Here is a 19,884-nt window from a genome sequence, read left to right as displayed (position 1 = left end):
AGCTGAAGAATATTATGCTGTTTGTTGTAACCTCCTTTGCAAGGCCTATCTCAGCTTGACAAGTAAGCAATCCTCACTTTATCCCTACAAGTCTGACCTCTAAGGGAGGGCAGGGTGGGGCAGGGCTGGTCAAGTCAGCCTTCTTTGCTGTCTGCCTTTTTTCCATTCCACACAGTCTCTCTGCAGAGCCAGCTTAAGCAGCTGCTTGTCGTCACAGACAGATGGAGAGCAAGAGAATTAGAAATGGGGGCTTCACACTGTCCCCAAAAGCTCATCTGCTCCCTCCCCACACTCCAGACTTTGCACTGCTGCCTGTGAAAGCAGTGCCATGAGTAAGCAACACCCTCCACACACTGGGCAGCAGAGTGTAGAGGTGCCATCTAACCAGGATTATCTGTGATCCTGTGAGTGGGGTTTCTGTGTCCCAGTGAGAGAAAGGAAGAGAAGAAAAAAAATCTTGTGAAAGGAAAGGGATGGTAGTCAGAATCCCATTACAAAGATATATGCCTTAGGTGATAGGTAGGGCAGGAGAAAAAAAAATTTAGGATGACTTTAGTGGCTAAAAAAATCTGTCTTAGGAGGAGGCTGGATCTGTATTCAGATCCACTAAGTTTCTGTGGTTCTCACCCTGCAAAACTTGTCTGCTTCTGTCTTGGCTGAATTTGAGCTAAACCATCATACAAGACATTTCCTATAACCTCCTCTGCTGTGACATTTACCACCTTCACCCTCACATCTACAGACTGCTCATGTGATCCTTTTCTGCATCTTCTCAGATGGCTTTGCTCCTCTGCTGAACTGTAGGTGCTAATACAGCTCAGGACATCAGTAACACCCTGTGCTAAGGCTACAGACAACAGCACTTTGCATAAAAGACACGGGGCACTGGGGGGATAGGTGTGAGCAGAGTAATGAACCAGCCTTGCATTCACGTAGAGATTCAGGTGGTGCCAGGTGTGTCAGTGCACAGCTTCAAATGGAAGGTCGTGCACCATTCATGACCCTGGCACTTTGTCAGTCCCCCCAAATACTCAGTGCTTATTGATAGCTCCTGCACACTGGGTAAAACTCCATGGCCATAGGGATCAATCCTGTACCTACATGGGAAACGCCACAGACAGGAGGAAGTGCAAATTGCTCTGTGCTTCTGAGTGGCTGTGCACGTCCCCAGCGAGATGGGCATACAGGGAGCCCAGGGATCTCACAACATACTGCAGAGCAGCTGTTTATGTATGCAGATACACACATGTATGCACAAATCACCCCACACATCATTTATCTTCGCATCCAACTCCCACGAGCATCCCTGGGTGGGGATGCAGGGCCCTGCTGATGCTAGGTAGGCAGGAGTTAATGGAAGAGAGGCTGGAAAGGAAATTAAAAGCAAAAAAAGTTGAAAGCCCGGCACATGATTCTTCTCCTATCACATCTGTGAGTCCTGGAGCGCAAGAGTAATTGTCTGCAATGAGTCAGACCAAAAGGCACAAGGTAATGGTTGCTATGGCAACCCATGCACTGCTCTAATTCGGCTCAGAATTAAAACGATATCAAATCATTTGCAAGCAAAGGCAACATGGCAAAGGCTCTGGGTGCCAATCTAAAAAATCCAGCTATATGCAAGTCTCTCCTGAGTCAGTGTCAAGAGCTCTTTTCCCTTCAAGAGTGACAGCCATGGCAATCAGAGGAGCTGTAGAGGCGGCGGTGATGGATAACCTTAGGCAAGAAGATTTCTGCTACACCCAGGCAAGAACGGGGTCCTGGGCTGGAGCTCCAGCTTGGAACAGGCTCCAGGGCAGAGGATATCCTGGCACAGGTGCCTTACCAGACCCCAAATGGGAAAATCATAACTCACAATTTACTGTTGGGGTCCCAGTGAGAAAATTCACTGAAAGGGCCTGGGCACAGGAACCTACCTACAGCGTCTGTGCTGGGTGAAGCAATGCCTGCATGGGCTGAGGAAGGCAGGGCTCACTCCCTTAGAGCTTTTTCCCTGGTATGTGGTGCAGTGTACAAAGTCAGACACTCAGCAGAGACTACAAAGAAATATTTACTCTATAGAACTGGCTATTGTCTTCAGTTTTTCTCCAGACAAGGCCTCATCTCAAGGCAATAGATAATGTCTGCACAAACAGGGGGCTGAAGATCTTACAGCCTATGCAGACAGCACAAACACCATGGAAGAAAAAGAAATTGCCAAGGTCTAGCCAGGGTGAGCAGAATGCTATGAAAGATGCCTCACATGACTATTTTTAGCATTCTTTTGAGATCAAAATAGACTTATTTGTCCCTCTTGTCCCCAGTTACTATCTATGCATGGAGACATCTATCTGGAGTTCTGCAGGCAGATGTTGCTCTCTCTGCCTGCTCACTGACCCGGCGGGAGGATAATCAGCTCTGAAAAGGGAACCATGTGGCCCCAGCACTGCTGCCAAACCTTGACAAAAGGCAAAGTTTGCAAGACCAGAGCCAGAGCAAAATAATGCAACCACCTCACGTTTGTCTGGCTTGTGGAACAGCTTGTGTGTGCCCCAGAAACACCCCAAAAAGCAGCCTGGGTGCTTACAGGTATCCCCCAAGGCTCAGTGTGTAAGAAGAATGTATTAGGTGGCAGGCAAGCAGGCAGATGGGAAGATGAAGCATGCAAGAGACACTGTTTTTGGCACACTAATACATCATGGGGACACTGTGACATCCAAGTAGTGGCTCAACCCTTAAGCCAACCAAGTGTGTACCCACTGATAGCAATGTCCTGAGAGGTGGAGAAGGCACAGCTGCTGGCAGCATTAAAATCAGCAGCATTTCTGCCTTATGAGTGCCCCTAACACTTTCCATGACTCATTTCCAGGGCACGCCTATTCAGATGTCTGTGAGAAACTGCTCGGGCTTTGGGGATTGCCAGAAGGGGCTGGCATCAGGGAGAGACCAGACATAGCAGGTGATGGGCTGAAAACAAATTGTCTTCCTTTTTATCCACCCTACCACTGCATGCCAGGGGGACCATGATTTCCATAAAGGCACCTGGTGATGCTTCAGGGACTCACAGAAGTCTCTGCACAGAGAAAACTCTGGCACAACCTCTCACACAAAAAGAGGGACAGCATTGCTTCTGAATACTGCAGCACACATTCAAGAGATCAGCTACCCTCATATTTTATATGGGTAACTTAATGCTGCTTTCTGAACCAGCCTAGTGAAATAACTTTAATTCTCCAGTTTATATGCAGCTATTTCCATCGAAAAGGTGCTTATGCTATTAGAGCTTATTTCCGTGCATTTTAACAGCTTCTACTGATGCTACTGTCACTTTATAGAGAGAAGCAACAAAACTGCAGAATACAAAATTGTGTGCAGATTAGCTTGAAAAGATGCCACAGCAACAGTCCTGATGAAAAAGCCACCTGCACCTCCTGTTCCTGCTTGCTGGTAGCAGACAACAGGTAGCCAAAAGTGGAGATCAAGGAAGAGATGGAGAGACATCAAGCTGGCCAGGAATTGCTTTTCAAATGAAGGCTTCCATCAGACTGACAGAGGATGGATTTTAACCAGAGGTAAAATGGCAAAATTACTCTCCATTACCAAGTTTTCAGACTGATTGATTTCAAATTCTTTTGAAAAAAAAAATGTTTTTTTTTTTTTTAAATCTGCTCCTGCTGTGAGTACAGAGCTTTTCTGAAAATACTGCTCTCGATAACTCAATGTCCCAAAAGTCTGTCTTTAAAACAGAGATAACATTTCTCCTCTGCCCCTGGTTTGAGCTTGCCTAGTGCTCTCCCCAAATATATCTGCATGAATTGCTGATGTCATGGGATAATGATTTCACTGTGGTCCAATAACTGCTGGTAAGAACAGCTAGTTCCAATATCAGTAGAGAAATGTTGTATAAAACAAACCTGCATCTCCCAAGTGCCCGTTTGGATTATTTTTCTCATGCACCATGTGCATACCCCATTGTCTGTTTCCCATCCCTGCCACATGACAGCCATGGCAGGGAATCTAATCCTGCCTGCTCCTGTTGGGACTGGCAGCCAGCTGACAGCCCCAGAAGTTGAACAGCCAGAAGGTCAGGCAATGAAAGAGACGTCATCCACAGCCCTAAGTGACAGCTGAACTCCTGCACAGATTCCAGCAGTTTCACTGAGGCTTTAAATCACTAAAAGCTTCTGTCAGCAACTCCATGTGATTTCTGCCTTGCAGGCTGAGGATCAGAAAGCCCCAGGCTACTGACTCACGGGAGGGAGCAGATGACAGTGCTATCTGGGGCAGGACATGGCTTGGGGAGAATGCCATCACCATTCCTTATTTCTCATTTCCAACGCAGTTAGTGTGCGTGAAAGGTACTGGACTGACATCCCAGGAGAGCAGCTGCCTTCTAATTAATTATAATTAATCATTCAGGCATTACTTAATGTTTGCATAGTGCTTTGAAGTGTCAAAACACAATATAGGAGGTAGACAATATTCATTGAAAGAAACAGGTATAGTCAAGCCAGGATTGCCTGTGTGGCTTCCCACCAAGGAGACCACAGCTCACACAAGTGGGCCCTGCCTTAACTCCACCAAGACCTCCAAGAAATCCCTGTGTACCCTAAAACCCTTGTGCACCCCTCTCAGGCCCACAGAGGAAGGAGATGGGTGGATGAAAAAGGGTGAGGATAGGGCAGGGCAAAGGACACTTCCTTTGCCTCCTGAATTTGGCCACCCCTCCACCTGGAGCAAGAGGAGCAGCTTGGACTCTCCTTCAAACCCATTCTGGGATTTCCCACTGAGCTAAGACAGACTGAAATGGGAGGAAGGAGGCCTGTGTGCTTCCCCCTCCATCCCTTCTCTCAGTCCTCCAGACTGCAACTCTCTAATCCTATCTGACTGCTCCCTCACTCCCTGACAGCAGCCAGGCCTGTGTCATCTTCCTGGACATTTGATTTCATCAGTTTGCCTTACTCTGCCCTGGTTGGGGACTGCCATTCATCTGCCAGAAGAAAAGGGGCCCAATGTTCCCTGTCACTGGCATTCTTCCCATGGGGGCACTGGGGGTGCTCTCTCCCCATGAGCATGGCTGTAAATCCTGGAGCTTAATTTTTCACTGCATGCATAGTGAACATTTCAAAGTGCTTACAAATCCCCTCAAGCACCATCAAGTCAAACAAGTGACAGTAATGATCAGTGGCAGAATGACAGGCCAGTTCATACCACTGGTTCTTTCATAGGGGCACTTAAAAAGTCTCTGTTGTTCTCCTTTTGAAGAACTGTGGCTGCATTTATTCAGAAGCTGCAAGTCTACCCAGATATTTGGCTTTCTGTGAGCCAGTGCTAGGTACCAAACTTCTGGCAGTATCATAACTAGATTACCACGGTATCAGTCCCAGTAAGGGCTGATGCCATCAGAATAACAATAACAACAATCTGCAATTCATTCTGCTCTGATTGCCTCTCGTGTGCCTCCACACTCCCTCTCCTTCCTTCACCCCTCTCCTGTACCCAGGATGGTGTTCCAGCTCTGCCCAGCATCATTTCTGCTGCAGCCCCTCACAGTCCCCTAGAATCAGGATCTACCCATTCAGGATAATTATATTGCTGTGAAGGAAAATGAAGTGACATCTACATCCTTACTCTCTAAGCTGACATCCACAAGAAAAAATAATATTTCAATTGGTAATGTGACTACTAGTTATTGCCCTTGTTTTTAAATGACTTCTACTATGAAAGATTCAGATGATGAACTTGTCACTACTGGGAAGAAAACAAATGATAATATTTTTCCTCCCTGAACCCCCCCAGAGATGGTGTAAACTGACACCCAAGGCAGCACATAGAACCTACCTTAGCAAACCCTTGTGCTCCTACTGAAGTCAGTGGAGGCTATAGCTGGGGACATGAAGAACTTTGGACCCTCTGGGTGAGAGTGTTTGCCCTGATGCTATCATTTAACCCACCCATACTATGGGTCAGAGATGGGCTGTTTTCATCAAAGCATAAGAAACCAGGAATGAAGAACACCCACCACCTGTGAGAGTAGGAGAGGATGCTTGTGGTCAGGTCACATAATGTACCTGCTAGGGACAGGGCCCATGGTACCTTTAATGAAAAAAAGCAATTGACAATTCATTTCTGTGTCTCAACTTTCATGGTTTCCAGTGAGAAAACTGGTTCTGCATCATTTCCAAAAATGACAGATTTTTCACCTTATTGTTATTGTTTTAATATGATTTGTTTCCCTATCCTCTGCTGTTTCCTCCACCCTCTGCAAAGGATCCTGCTCCTTCACAGCATGTCCACACAGACAATATTCAGCATAAATGAGTGGGTGGAAATCTCCACAGGGGTTGTGGAAAATGCTGCTGACAGAAGAGAAATTGCTCTGTCAGGGCCAGATCCTCCTGCCACTTGCTCTTGCTCCAGCACTTCCACAGAGAAGTTTCCTTCTTTGTATTTATACTGAGTGCCAGATTGTCCTGCTTTCAGCTAGGGTACAGTTAATTTCTTCTCCGTGGCTGTTAAAGTGCTGTGTTTTGAATTCATAATGAGAATGTTTTGGTTTTTTACTAAGTGTTTATCCTAAGTCAAGGACTTTTTTCTTTGCCTCATGCTCTGCCAGTGAGGAGGGGAATAAAGGAAACTGGGAGGGACCAAAGCTTGGACAAGTGACCTGAACTGACCAAAGGGGCATTCTATACTACAGAACATTATGCCCACTGTAGAAACTGGGGGGAGTTACCCAGAAGAGGGACCAGTCTGGGTTTGGGAAGAGAGGTTTGGCATGGGTCAGTGAGTCGTAAGCAATTGTATCTTGCATTGCTTGCTTTTGCCTTTTAATTATTTTTTTTATCATCACAATAATTTACCATTATTATTGTATTTTACTTAATTTTCAATTATTAAACTGTTCTTATATCAAACTTCAAGTTTTAGTTTGATTCTCCTACCGAGTTCCCGAGGGTGGAAGGGTGAGAGGGAGCAGCTGTGTGGTGCTTAATTTCCAGCTGGTCTTGAACCACAACACAGATGAACTGCTTTTGTGCCTCTGCTCTAATCCACAGGTCAGAAAAGGGAAGGAAAAAGATCATAAAAACAAACTCCTTTTTTAAAAAAATGTTCTTCTCTCAAATAAATGCTTAGAAAAATGTTTCAGTGCTGTACAGAGGCCCTTGGTGTGATTTCAATGCTCTTTCATCTTCTGCTGGATATACCAGTGTCAGTTGGTATCAGTTTTGGGAGCAGATTCTATCATCCTATAACAAAACACTTACTAATGTGAACTTTGCTGAAATCATCTCTGTTCACAGGTGTCTTTGGGCAGACTTCATAATAATTTTCTGGCTTTGGGCATATGAGTGAAATGTTCTATTTTACAACACTTCCTTCAGCTTACAAGTACTTTCTCAGTGCCCAGGTGATAATTAAAGATTATCATTGTCTGCTAGAACTTACTGAAATCCTGGAAATTCAGGAATGCTTCATCAGATGAAGTTAAATTGCTATAGTTTTAGTGACTAGCAGTATTGAAGAACATTGTCTGTCTCCTACCCAGCCTAGGCAAATGCAATGGCAGACTGTGATCTGAAGGTATCATAGCTGTATGGCCCTCTCTCTACAGAGTGCTCCTGTAATTAAGTTGTTCTTTGCTGCCCATTCTAGTTGCCATTCTTTCCACCATGCAAGGCTCCATTAGCACTAACCATTCTTTCCCAAGAAGCTTTGCATCACAGCATATAATTACTCCATTACCTGTTCCATCAGCCTCTCCCTTTAGTCACTGTTTCCACATCTAAAACAATTTCCATGGAGCTACATCTTCTCTTACCCCAGTATTCCTATTCTGAGTGGTTAAGCTGGATATGGTGCCAGGGTTACTGATAATTCTGGTTTGTTTTGTTAAATGGCTGCTCTGTTTTGCTTTTGAGCTCAGTGTATTTCCATAAAGGCTGAAACCATTAGTACAGAAAATGGTAAATCTTCAAAAGCTTTGGGAAAAGCTTTTGGAAACAATGTGCTGCATGAATTTCCCAAAAGAAGATGCAGTCTAGTGAAGGTCTGCCAAAAGGAGTTTAAAGCTCAGATACAACAGTAAATTTGGCAATCTGTAGGTCTGAGTTGGAGTTCTAGCAACATGCCCATTCCCTCAGCAGAAGTTTTTTTTAATTTGAGGTAACACTGGAGATGCATACACATGATGCTGTTCCAAAGCCAAAAGCGTTTCCTGCAAATTTTTAAACCTGCATGGACTTCCCAACCTACTCCAGAGAAAGTCTCAATCCATAAATTCACCAGCACTGGAGATGGAAGTTTCCATTCAAGCAGCCCATTTCCCTTTTAGAAGCCTGTCAGCCATTCAGTACCTGTTCCATTACTCTCTGTTTAGCCTAGTTCTCAATACCACAAGCTATTGTGGCTCCTGTCACTTCCCTTGAATGACAAGCTAACAGCTCTTGGCTCCCACACTCAAGGCAAGATGCAGCCATTTCATTCAAGATAAAAAGAGAAACCAGAATGTCCTACCTGCAGCAATTCCCATCTTCCCATCCACAGACACAGACACGGCCGTGCTCACTGTCACCACTTTTGGCAGGCCACCCCCCTCTGTCAAGACACAAATACAGCAGGCTTGGTTAGCTTACCCCCAGAGAGGAATAAAAATGCAGCAGGAACAGCTTGCCCACACAATTTCCCATTCAGGACAGTGTGTATATATGCCTCAACTCTGAAACATCCCAGAATTTTGAAGGCTGCATCTTTCAAGACACAAAAGCAGCCTAATGGGCTATGAGTAGATTTTATTTTTATCTTCTCTATGGCTCATGATAAAAGTGGCATCCTCAGCATAAAGGAAATGTGAGCAACCTAGTCTCATGGAAGACATCCCTGCCCATGGCAAGGGGTGTGGAACTAAGTGACCTTTAAGGTCCCTTTCAGCTCAAAATGTTCCATGATTCTGTGATAAAATATAAAGGTTTGGCCTCCTCTATTTTGGGCATGCAGAGGTTCTCTTAGGCCAGAGAGCTATTCTCCTCAATGCACCATCTAAACTCTGTGGACAGAGGAGAAGCAGAACAGGAACTCTGATAACACCTGCACAGCAAAGGCCAGGCTTATGTCTAACTGTCTAACTCTTACCCAAGCCAGGGCAGCACTACAAACTGCAGAAAATGCACTTTCAGATGCTTCCAGAGTGCAATCCATTTCAGAAACAAACTCCTCTGGGACTTTGTTGCCTGAACTCCCTTACACCCCACGTCTCCCAATCACCCTTGAGCTGCTGCTTTAAGCATCCTGTAGGTCCTGTGACACATCTGCCAGCCCTGTGCAGATCTCTGAGCTCCCATGGGGCATTTAAAATTAAAATCATATGGCTGGATAGGCTCAAGCAACTGAACCCCATCTCTCTTTGTCAGTGCAGTTGTTTCAGCCTGCAGTTGTCCACGTGGCAGATTCCATTTCTGTATTTTTTTTTAAGTGATTAGATTAGCTTCAGCTGGGGCACCTCTTTGGGAACTGCCAGGGGACAGTTTGAAGGCCAGTCTGATCTATTTAGTCTGCACCTGGCTCCCTCCTGGCATGCTCTGTGGAAATCCAGATGGGTCAGGGATTCTTTCCTTCCCTACAACTCCAGCATTTGCTACTGCTTTCCATCATTCTAGGTGTGTCCAGAGCACAATTCAGTGCCTACCACTGAATTGCAGGCTCTCACTATTTTGTTTTTGTTTTTTGATTGAAGCCAGATTAACCTGCTCAAGTGTGTAAAAATAAGTAAAACCTTTATAAAGGTTTTAATAAAACACATGCCTTGAGCATGATCCTGCCTTTATGGTGAACCCCAAATTTCTTGTTCTAGGATGGGACAAATAAGCAAAATCCCCACCCAAAACATGAAAAATCTGGGATGCAACAACAGTTCTACTTGACATGCAGAGGCTTCCCTGCTGCCCTCTTATTTCTGAAACTTCTGGACACTGGAAGGAGGTGCTGTGCATTAATGATTCTGATGACATGCAGTCATTTCCTCCCCAACAGAGAGCTCTTGGGGGTTTTTTTTCTTAGATGATTAGAAGTCCATCTGCCATGAAAACCTCCTGTCACAGCAGGCAACTTGTGGAAAACATGAAAAGAGGACTTCAGCATCTGATAGAATTAGAAACTGGGTGGCCTATTTTGGCTAAAATGTGGGGCAGCCCTGCTTCATCAGATGATTTAGAAGGGCCTGGACTCTGCTTTACAGTGGTATTATTTCCTGACCCTTTCCAGGCATATTGTGTGATCCCATGGGATCACAGTCTCTCTGAGCCCAGCTGCTCATCCCTAAAGAGTAATAATCTCCCTTACAGTTTAGGGCACAAGGTCTTCAGGGCCAAGTGCTGCTTCTTACAAGGTGCCTGCAGGGTTTCCAGGTGAATGGGGTTCTGGACTTGACTAAGGCTTCTGACCCATGGCAGTGTAAAACAAAGAACAGTGACAACTACTTGTCTTCTGTCTTTATCCAAAAATAACTGTGACTTCTAAGAAAGCTAAGCAAGCCACAACTCCAGTGTTTAGCCAGCAGTGACTACTGTGGCCTGGGTAATGTCTGTCCTAGGGCTGGTTTTCCAGCCCACACCCTGTTCCAAAGAGCAGATACCGTGGCTTGCAGGGGCGTTAAAGGTCTCTCCTGCCATCCCTCCTCCTCTCTCCACACTTGCCTTTTAGGTGAGATGTAAGGGTGTTGGGGAGAGAGAGGCTTTTGTAGGTTTTGAGTGTTTTCTCTTTCCATTCCTTTACATCCTGGTTCATCTCTTGCCTCACAGGCTGGTTTTCTTCTCTTTGCTAGTTGCTTTCCCACCCACCAGACTCCCACCACTGTGCCACAAAAAGCTTTAACAGCTACAGTGCTGAGCTCCGTGACAGAGATGAAGAGCTAGGGGCCAGGGAGGAGCACAGAGGGGATTTCTGTCTTCTGTGGAGGAGTTTCACATGAATATTTTGTTTTGCTTGTTTGTTTTTAGGCCCTTCTGCTCTCTTCCAGCCTTTGAGAAGGTCCTGGCTGGCCCTGCATACTCACAGGAACCAATACCCTAAGCAAGAGATATTGAAAAGCCACTCCTTGCTTTCCCCTGGTGTATGAACTTCTTTGCTGAGCAAGAGATGCCATATTCTAGTACTAGGATTAGGAGGATGCAGGACACCAATGCTATGGAAAAGCCTTCCCCTCCACCATCTTCCACAAGAAACCCATCCTTTCCTGTCATGGAAAGTGGTGATGGAAAAATTGACACCCTCTGAACTTAGACTTCCTGACTGTTTGGTGGTCAGCAGTGACAGTGATAGTGCCAGCTGTTACTGTCATCCAGCAGGGCTGATGTTGTTCCTTCCCAAGCCTGACCACACCCACGTGTCTCATTCCTTCTGCAACACCTTTCCTGTTCCCTTCTCATGTTTTGTGTGTATTCCAGCCCCACAAGTGTTTCCCCAGCTCCTGCTTCCCTAAACCTTTCCATCTACAAGCCTTGCATGTCCATTTCCATGTCCATTTCCACGTCCATTTCCATGTCCATGTCAGTGTCCATGTCCATCCTTCTCCTCCTCTGCAGCCCTGCATTACTCATTCCTCACTGCTTTCTCCACACACCTTGCACATCTTTCAGCTGTGCTCAGTACCTTGGCCACGAGCTCTCTGCCCCTCACTGGTGCAAAGGAAACGCCAAGAGGGCAGGCCTCAGCACTTCCCACTAGGCAGCAGGCAGCGATAAAGGGAGTGGGATGGGTGCAGTGTGGGATGTAAGGTGTGGAAGGCTTTTTTTTTCTTTTTCCATCTATCTGCTCTGTGTTCAGGCTGGAGTTACCTGAATCATCTTCTGAGACAATGCTGTAGATGAAGCTGCCGGGGGGATGCTCGGCCGCCCTGCGGTACCACAGAGGGAAGTGGTCCATGGTGAAGATGCTCGCCTTGTCCTTCTGTGTCAGGAATTTCCTGCGGGGAGATAACACGCTGTGTTATAACACGGTGTGGAGGAGCGGCAGCCCTCCACAATGCAGGGGGACACCTCATCACTGGGGGATTTTCCACGGGCGAGGGCAGGCGGTGTCGGTGTCGCCGTGTCCCTTGTGTCCCCTCGGGCAGGGCCGGGCCCTCGCTCGCTCCTGAGGGGCGGCCGCGCCCGCCGCGCCTCACGCGGCCGCCGCCAGGTGGCGCTGTTGGCCCGGCCCAGGCCCGCGGCGGCCCCGGGCGGGCTCTGAGGGCCGGGCAGGGCGGGGGGAACCGGGCAGCAAGGGGGGGGGTACCGGGAATGACACCCCACCAGAGTGAGGGGAACCGGGAATGACATCCCACCAGAGTGAGGGGAACCGGGAATGGCACCCCAACAGGGTGAGGGGAACCGGGCAGCACGGAAGGGACAACCGGGAATGACACCCCGGGGCCAGCGCAACCTTCCTCACAGCAACCTTCGAGTATCTGAAGGAAGCTGGATAGGGAACTCTGTTAGGAGCTGTAGAGATAGGGCAAGGAGAAATGGGTTCAGATTGAAAGAGGGGAAATTTAGGTAAGATACTGGGAAGAAGTCTTTTAGTGTGAGGCTGGTGAGGCACAGGTTCTGAAGGAGGTTGTGGATGCCCCTATGGTGGCAGTGTTCAAGACCACGTTGGATAAAGCCTTAAGCAACTTAGTCTAGTGGGAGGTGTCTCTCCCATGGCAGAGTGGGTTGGGAGCAGATGATCTTTAAGGTCCATTCCAACCCCTTAACGAATTCTATGATTCTGTGATTCCTAGAGAGGCAGGAACTGAAATGCTTGAGCAATGTGTCCTGGGAGCATGGCAAGACAGGCAGTGGGTATTCAGGAGAGACCTCATGAAAATCAGGTCATTTGCTTCCCTGGAGGCTCATACAGCTTGCCTGGCAAATCCCTTTGTTTTCAGGCTCTTGTTTTACTGCTTATTTTGACGTAATGATAATTCCTCATTTATGATTCCTTCCTTTCAGGGGATTCCAGAAGCTTCTCCTGTGCGGGTCTGTCCCTGCAGTGTGGTGACTGTGACTGTTTGAAGCATTGAATGCTATTCCTGATGAGCAGTGGGGAATCGGGAATCATCACATTAACCTCCTGCAGCACACAGCATTTCTCCCTTGTTGCCAGAGACTAACTGCTCTGAATTGTTCAGACTGCTTCAAACACATGAAGAGTGTCACAGGCACAGCAGAGCTTGAGTGTAGGACTCATGTTTGGGGAACTTGGGGACAGTGAAACAGCTGCCAAGAAGCAAATGACCACCCTCCACATGGTCCCTTTCTGCTGGTGTGCCGTGACCTGTCCTTTCCTACGGCAGCAGGCACCAGCCTGTGTATCCAAAATGCAACAGAAAGCAAACTACCCTTTCCACGTCAAAACCCTTCAGTGCACACACACTTCTGCCTTGAGGGAGAGGACAGGAGAGTGAATGGGATGTGACAGATGTCAGTCACATCACTTAACGCCTCACTGCAAGGCACTGGGATGCTGCTGCAATGTGGGCAGTGTGAGAGGCAGAACAGCATAAATCTGGAAGAGGAATTGAGACACAAAGATCAAACACAGCCGAGCTGGAATATCACTGGGGCACTGGAGTGCAGAGCCTTTGCACTGCACAATGGTCCTGGGGATATGTAGGAACTGTGGGCATTTTCTGTGTCTGCTGACTGAAGTCAGGGAATGGTTGAAGGGTTTCATTCAAATGAATGCACTTTGGGACAGTATTTTAAGAAAAACTCAAAAGAACCAGAAGACAAAGGCCCCCTACCCTGATTCTGTGAATCACCATGAATGCCATCAAGGTGTTGCTTCTTTCCATTCTATCTCCTCAAAAGCATTTCTAAGGCTGGTGGTGATTTCATGCTGTCTCTCCAGAGACACTGGCAGAAACCCCTTAAGGCAGTTTAGGGACTTACTTGTTGGAAATCTTCTCGGAGCCCACATACAGGGCACTCCTCATGAGTCCAGCCCGAGTGCCCAGAAACGCCATCTCAATGCCTGCCTCAGTGTCCCTGTGGAACAGAAACACACAAGCAGAAGCAAACAGTTCTCACAAGAAGAGCCATGATCCCTGCCCCAGGGTGAGGGCCTTTCAAACTCGAAACCACATCTGGAGACCTGGTCCCAAGTCCATTTGCAATATAACCCATTTACACCAGGAGTGGTACTGACTCCTCCCTGCTAATGACAACAGGTTGTTACTGGCTGACAACTAGCAGGTTTAAGACTTGTGCTCAGATTTAAACCTCTTTTAAGTAGGCCATAACCTCTTCTGCCCCTGCTAGCTCTGCTCCAGGCTACCCTCATGAGGCTGAAGTGCAGGAGAGGAACTGCAGAAGGAGAATGGCTGGATCAGGGACGCAGAGAATGGCCATGGTAGCAGAATGTGACCAAAGAGGGTGTGTTGGTGTAGCTATTAAAAGCTGTGCTGATAATTGGGTGTCCTAGCAGTACTGTTGCTGGCTCAGCTTCTGTTAGTGTAGGGATACAAGGAACTGAACAGGGACAGGAGTCCAGTGGCCATGTATATCTGTAAGGAATATGTTGTCTGCTGAAAGAAGATCTGTGTGACGTGATACAAGACACCACAAACAACAGGTGCCTCACTGGAAATAATAAAATATAAAGTGGTTTACTGAAGCCAGCCTGTCCAGCATCTTCCTGAGGTTCAATCTGGAGGTACAACCAATAGAGACAAGACCAAACTCCCTTTTCTCCACTAGAAAAACCCTCACCAAACTAAAGACTCTCTCAAGAAGACCCAGCTTATTGGAGTTCACTCCTGAGAGACACTTTTCAAGCTATTTCTAAAGATATTGAGCTATTTCTACAGTCTCTTGAATGCTGTGCAAAAGTTTGTGACTATTTCAGGCACTGCATAAACCCACAGAATCCGGAGATGCATCTTCAGTGGTGTTCTATCCATATTTTTGTCTCCTGTACTTACAAGGACATGTTGAGGGCTAGTGTTGTCCAGTAGGCCTCCATGGGGGCAGTGACCACTGCATCAAACAGCACTTCCTGAACCAACTCCTCATCACCTAAGGAGAAAAATGAAGAACAAAAATCAGGAGAGAAAGACACGCTTCTCCCTATATATTTTAGAGAATCCCTTGGTAAGAACATCTGCCTGTCCAGGACAGTGGATCAATGAGGCACAAAAAAGAGGCCTCCAATTATAGGGCAGAGAAGAGGTCCTAACACCCTGGGTGGTGGAAATACACAGGAGCAGATGTTACAGCCAAGATCACAGAATTACAGAATCAGTGAGGTTGGGAAAGACCTCTGAGATCATCAGATCCAACCTATGACCCAACACCACTGTGTCAACCAGATCATGGCACTGAGTGCCACGTCCAGTCTTTCCTTAAACACCTCCCTGGGCAGCTGTTCCAATAAATAATCACCCTTTCTGTGAAGAATTTCTTCCTAATGTCCAAAATCATCAGACCAGTTCCCCTGCAAACTCTGTGGAAGGGTGGTGCCCAAACAAGTGTGGGCAAGTGAGAGGCTTTCAAATGAAGTTATGAATTGACCATCATTTGACTCTTTCACTGAGCAGGCCTTTGCCTCAAATCCCTGCCTTGACCTTTCTTCTGGATATCCTGTAGAGGATAGCAGCCAACACCTTCCAACAACTTCCAAGTAGCTTCCTTCAAAACCACTAGAGACTTTTTTATGGCCTCTATTCTGTCCCTTTGCTCACTGGCTTCTCTGTTAGCCCCCCTTCCTCCCTGTAAGTCACAAAACATTTTCCTGTCCTGGTTCTCACCAGATGCTCAAGGCAGTCCAGGCTACCAGTCTAATCCACTTTGGACTGGAGCTAAGAAGTGATTAGGAAAGTTCAAGGTATCATCATGTACTAAATGACATGCCCCAGAACCCCATTTCTCTGACCTGCTCTGTTTCTGTATTGCCCTGCTTGCACTAATCTGTGAGAACATGGTGACTATCATGTTGCAAAAATGCCCTTTTCAGTGCTGTTCTGGATGAAGCCACCCCACCATTTCAGTGTTTCTGGCACTGAAATTTTCTGGGTTGATGTTCCAGGTGTCCTTTAATGTTTTAGCTCAAGTTCTCCCAAATTTCTTTGTCACAAATCTCAGGATCCTTCTCTCCATGGTTGTTGTTATTCAAGCCTCAAAATCAGAGCCCACCCTGAGATCTTTCCCTCTTCAGGCCCCCCATATCTAGGATTAATGTGTTCAAATCATACTTGTTTTTTCCCCCACAGTACTTCCAAGCCTGCATACTTCTCCAAGTCAGCTCTCCTGAAACTGGAGAGCTTCTCCCTGGCCTCTTCAGCTCATGCATCTCCTCTTTGCAGCCTACTCCAAGGATAGCCAGGAGGGATCTGCTCACATTGGGCAAGAGAGGAAGGATTCCTGGATTGTGGTTGATTTTTCTTTTAAGAGATTCCCATCCTCATGCCAAAGGTTTGTGCCTCTGAGGTGCAGCATTACATGCAAAAGCTTGTACTTGGCACAGCTAAGGGGGCTGAAGGACATCCTAAAACCAAACTGCTGTAAGGAATTCCCATGCACAGCTGCCCATCTCTGACCACTGACAGAGATCCAACTCTTCAGTGGTGCTGCAGGAGAATGGGACCTGGTGCAAGGGATGAGCAGCAGGGGGAGCAGGAAAGATAATAATCATGTAACCATTTTTTTCTCCTGGATCAGTCACCTGTTGTGCTTGGAAAACAACATCAATAATCCTTGTTCTGAAAGAACCCATCTCTCCAGAGGGCACCATGAGCCCTTGGATGATGATGCCTGGTGTCCCTGGGAAACTGAATTGTCTCAGCACTTCTCCTGGCTTCTCCTGCCATTGCCCCCTCTAGACCAGTCAGTCAGTCTTTCTTAAACCTGGTGTGCAGCCCCTGCCAAGCTCCAGTCAAGCCTTCCACTTTCCAGTATCTCCTATGCTGAGACCTCCAGTGTGGCTGAGTTATATGTCAGCTTTGAAACAGAAAAAAAAAACCTCTGATGGAGACAATGAGGTGGATCCTCAGCTCATTTCCACTTGTGAATTAATCCAGGCTTGAGTTAAGTCCTGCCTGTGTAAGCAAGTGCCATAGGGGTTCAGTCTGTCACCAGTTAGTCACAGTCCTCTCTCCCTTGTGATGGCTACAGGAAAACCCCAGCAGGGCACTTCCAGTGCCTGGGACTCACATTCCAGGTCAGGCTCCTCTCCAGTGAGGAAACGGATCACAGCCTCCAGCTGGCTGAGCTTCCTGTGGTCAGGATCAATGTCAGTGATGCAGTAAATCCTGGTGGGAGGGGAGAAGAAACCCAAAAGGGCAAAGAGAAACCACAGTCAAACAAATGCTCCTGCATGATAGTAAGTGCAAAAAGAAAGTCAGCAAGAAACCCTGCTCTGCAAAGTCTTTATCATTGCTGCATGTTGTGCCCACTCTAAATCTAACAGTGTGGCTGTAAGTCAAGCCCTACCACTAAACCAAACACCAATTAACCTGACTGCTGTGCTCAGTAGGATTGCAGTGTTCTCCAGAATAAGCTCACAATGCAACAGAGCTGTTCCAAGTCCTGCCAGCAGTTTCCTGTGTTATGTTGTGTAAGATGTGTGTCTGTGCCTGTATACACAGTAACAGTGTGATGGAGAGAGCTGAAAAGCAGAGGGTCATGTGCAATGTGACACCAGACTAGGAGCAGAAAAAATAACAGACAGAGGAACAAACTGGGAGATGAGGAATGATCTTGCAGTGTGATATGGTGACAACAAAAGCTGTTCCACAGAGACACAAGTGCAGGAGTCTCAGGACACAGTTTGGGGAGAAGCAGAAATTAGAAATGTATTAGAAATGCTCTGTGCTATAAAGGAAACCAGTCTTCTAATCCTACTTCCAATTTTTACCGTTCCATTGTCAGGACAAGGGAGAGGAAGGGGTTATAAGAGAGAGCTAAAACTCATAAAGGGGCTGAAAGGAGTGATTTAGGAGAAAAGTCTGTAAAGTGTGGTAAGCTGATACCTGAAGTTAGGAGTTGAAGAAGGAGAAATCAATGTTTGCGTCTCAAATGTGCTGCTTGTGAAACTCGACAGTGTAATGAGAGGTGAGATAGGGTGCAGGGCTGCTTGAATACAGTTATTTTGGCTTTGATACAGCCTGGCTTCATGTGACTGAGTGGGACTGAATGCTGGGTTCATGAAAACCCCAAACCTCACAGCAATAAATGGAAAGAGCCGTGCTTCACCCTGTTTCAAATCCAAACCAAGCAAAACTATAAGTTCTGCTTGCTCTTGAAGCAGAGGTCATAAATCACCTCCATGTTCACTAGAAGTTAGGTCTAGGCTCAGTTCAGAAGGATGCCAACCAAAAATAAACTAGGATTTAAAAAAGCATTTCAATCTCTCACCAAGCTTGCAACAAAATTCCCTAACAGGTCTGACATAGTGTAGGTTTTGTAAGACAATTCTGAGCAACACGAGGAGGAACAAAGTAAGTCTGAGTACAGAAGACTGAGGATAAATCTCAGCTGTTTCTTAGGAGAGGAATGTGCTAAGTTCTTGGTGGGATCTCCCAAAGGAAGAGGTGAAACTCAGTTGCCTGGAGACAATCAGGTCTTTGCAGGTACAGCACCAGAACAGCACTGCTTTTTCCCTCAGCCACAGAGGGTGGTGAACTCAAACCAGATTGCTGGGATCTTTGCCCAAATATCATGAAAAGTCCTGTGTCACTGACAGGATTTCCTCCACTTACCATTCATTTGCTAAAGACAGGTCTGGCTGGAGCAGGTCGTGCAAACCTGAAACCAGAGAGTACGTGGAATATTCAGTGAGGAAGCAGACAGACACATACAGGCTCTGAAGGAGAACTGGTGACATTCAGAGCAGCTCCCTTGTCCCTTTCAGATTATCCTACCTTCTTCCACTGAAGTGTTCCCCATCAGAATGTACTCCCCGTGCCCCCTGGACAACACAACACCCAGGCTGCAGGCAAAAAGGAAAACAAAGGGCTTGTCAGCAAGGAAAGGTGTCACTCCCTGCAGTTACAACCCTTAAAGACATTAACTCCCTCCACAGCTATTAAAGAAAAGAACATCATCAGAAGAGGATTAAGTGAGATCTGATTTCAGCACAGGGGGCTAAGGAACCTGTCTGTAGAGCTGTGAGGCATTGCTGGTGACAGTTTTTTTAGCCAACACTGTAGGTTCAGGTCCATGATGACATTTCTCAAATCTCTGCCAGTTTCAAACAATTTCAACTGGGGGAATAAAACCAACACCCTCTCCCTTCCCTCCCACACACAATTTGCTTCATTTGTTATTTCTTGGTTAATAATTTTCAGTGTATAACAATGTTGAGGTTTTTTTTTTAGAGCCATACACCAGAACCATAGACCATATTCAGTTGAAATGAACATTTAAGCTGTATCATTTCTCATGAAACAACATGCTTTACCTAAGGTATAGCTTTCAGACTCTGAATTTCAGGTAAATCATAATATTCCTTTTGAATTGACCCCAAATAATATTTTAATGGCAATAGGAACAAAGAAGTCAGTTATTCCTACTGCTCTACTCATGACTTGTAGCAAGATTTATGAAGAGAAGGGACTATTCTGCTGTCCCTGATCAAACTTCTGATACACGAGTCCTTGCTCACCTGAAGGGTGTGCCACTGATGTCCGTGAAGAAATAATCATTGGTGAGGAAGAGAACTCGTTTCTGAAAGAAGAGAATGAATAAGAGAGACCATCTAACAGAGCAAGGGCATAGTGGTGATGGGGACCTGGGATAATGTCCCTGAGGCTGAGCAAAACCAGCACCTCACACCTTGCTAGGGCTGGCTGGAGGCTGGGATGAGTGTGCAGTATTCAGCATATCCAGCACCTTGAGATTTTCAGGATCCAGGCAGCCACTCTATCTTTCCAACAAGGGTTTCAGATAAACC

At 46.5% G+C, this 19,884-nt stretch overlaps 1 protein-coding gene across 1 annotated transcript in view; it reads right to left on the bottom strand.

Annotated features, from left to right (window-relative positions):
• Nucleotides 1–19,884, bottom strand: part of CACNA2D4 (calcium voltage-gated channel auxiliary subunit alpha2delta 4) — a 116,399-nt gene that overhangs the window by 54,475 nt on the left and 42,040 nt on the right. The window contains exons 20-27 of the mRNA XM_056482400.1: nucleotides 19,597–19,658; nucleotides 18,854–18,921; nucleotides 18,692–18,737; nucleotides 17,145–17,242; nucleotides 14,918–15,011; nucleotides 13,887–13,982; nucleotides 11,808–11,935; nucleotides 8,494–8,574 (exon numbers count right to left, since the gene is read on the bottom strand). Coding sequence (XP_056338375.1) covers nucleotides 8,494–8,574; nucleotides 11,808–11,935; nucleotides 13,887–13,982; nucleotides 14,918–15,011; nucleotides 17,145–17,242; nucleotides 18,692–18,737; nucleotides 18,854–18,921; nucleotides 19,597–19,658 — 673 coding nt within the window. The remainder of the gene's footprint in view (nucleotides 1–8,493; nucleotides 8,575–11,807; nucleotides 11,936–13,886; nucleotides 13,983–14,917; nucleotides 15,012–17,144; nucleotides 17,243–18,691; nucleotides 18,738–18,853; nucleotides 18,922–19,596; nucleotides 19,659–19,884) is intronic.

This window comes from Oenanthe melanoleuca, chromosome 1A (assembly GCF_029582105.1).
Source record: "Oenanthe melanoleuca isolate GR-GAL-2019-014 chromosome 1A, OMel1.0, whole genome shotgun sequence".
Taxonomy (NCBI): Eukaryota; Metazoa; Chordata; class Aves; order Passeriformes; family Muscicapidae; genus Oenanthe; species Oenanthe melanoleuca.
The sequence above is the reverse complement of the archived record's forward strand: the minus strand, read 5'-3'. Positions and strand labels throughout refer to the sequence as shown.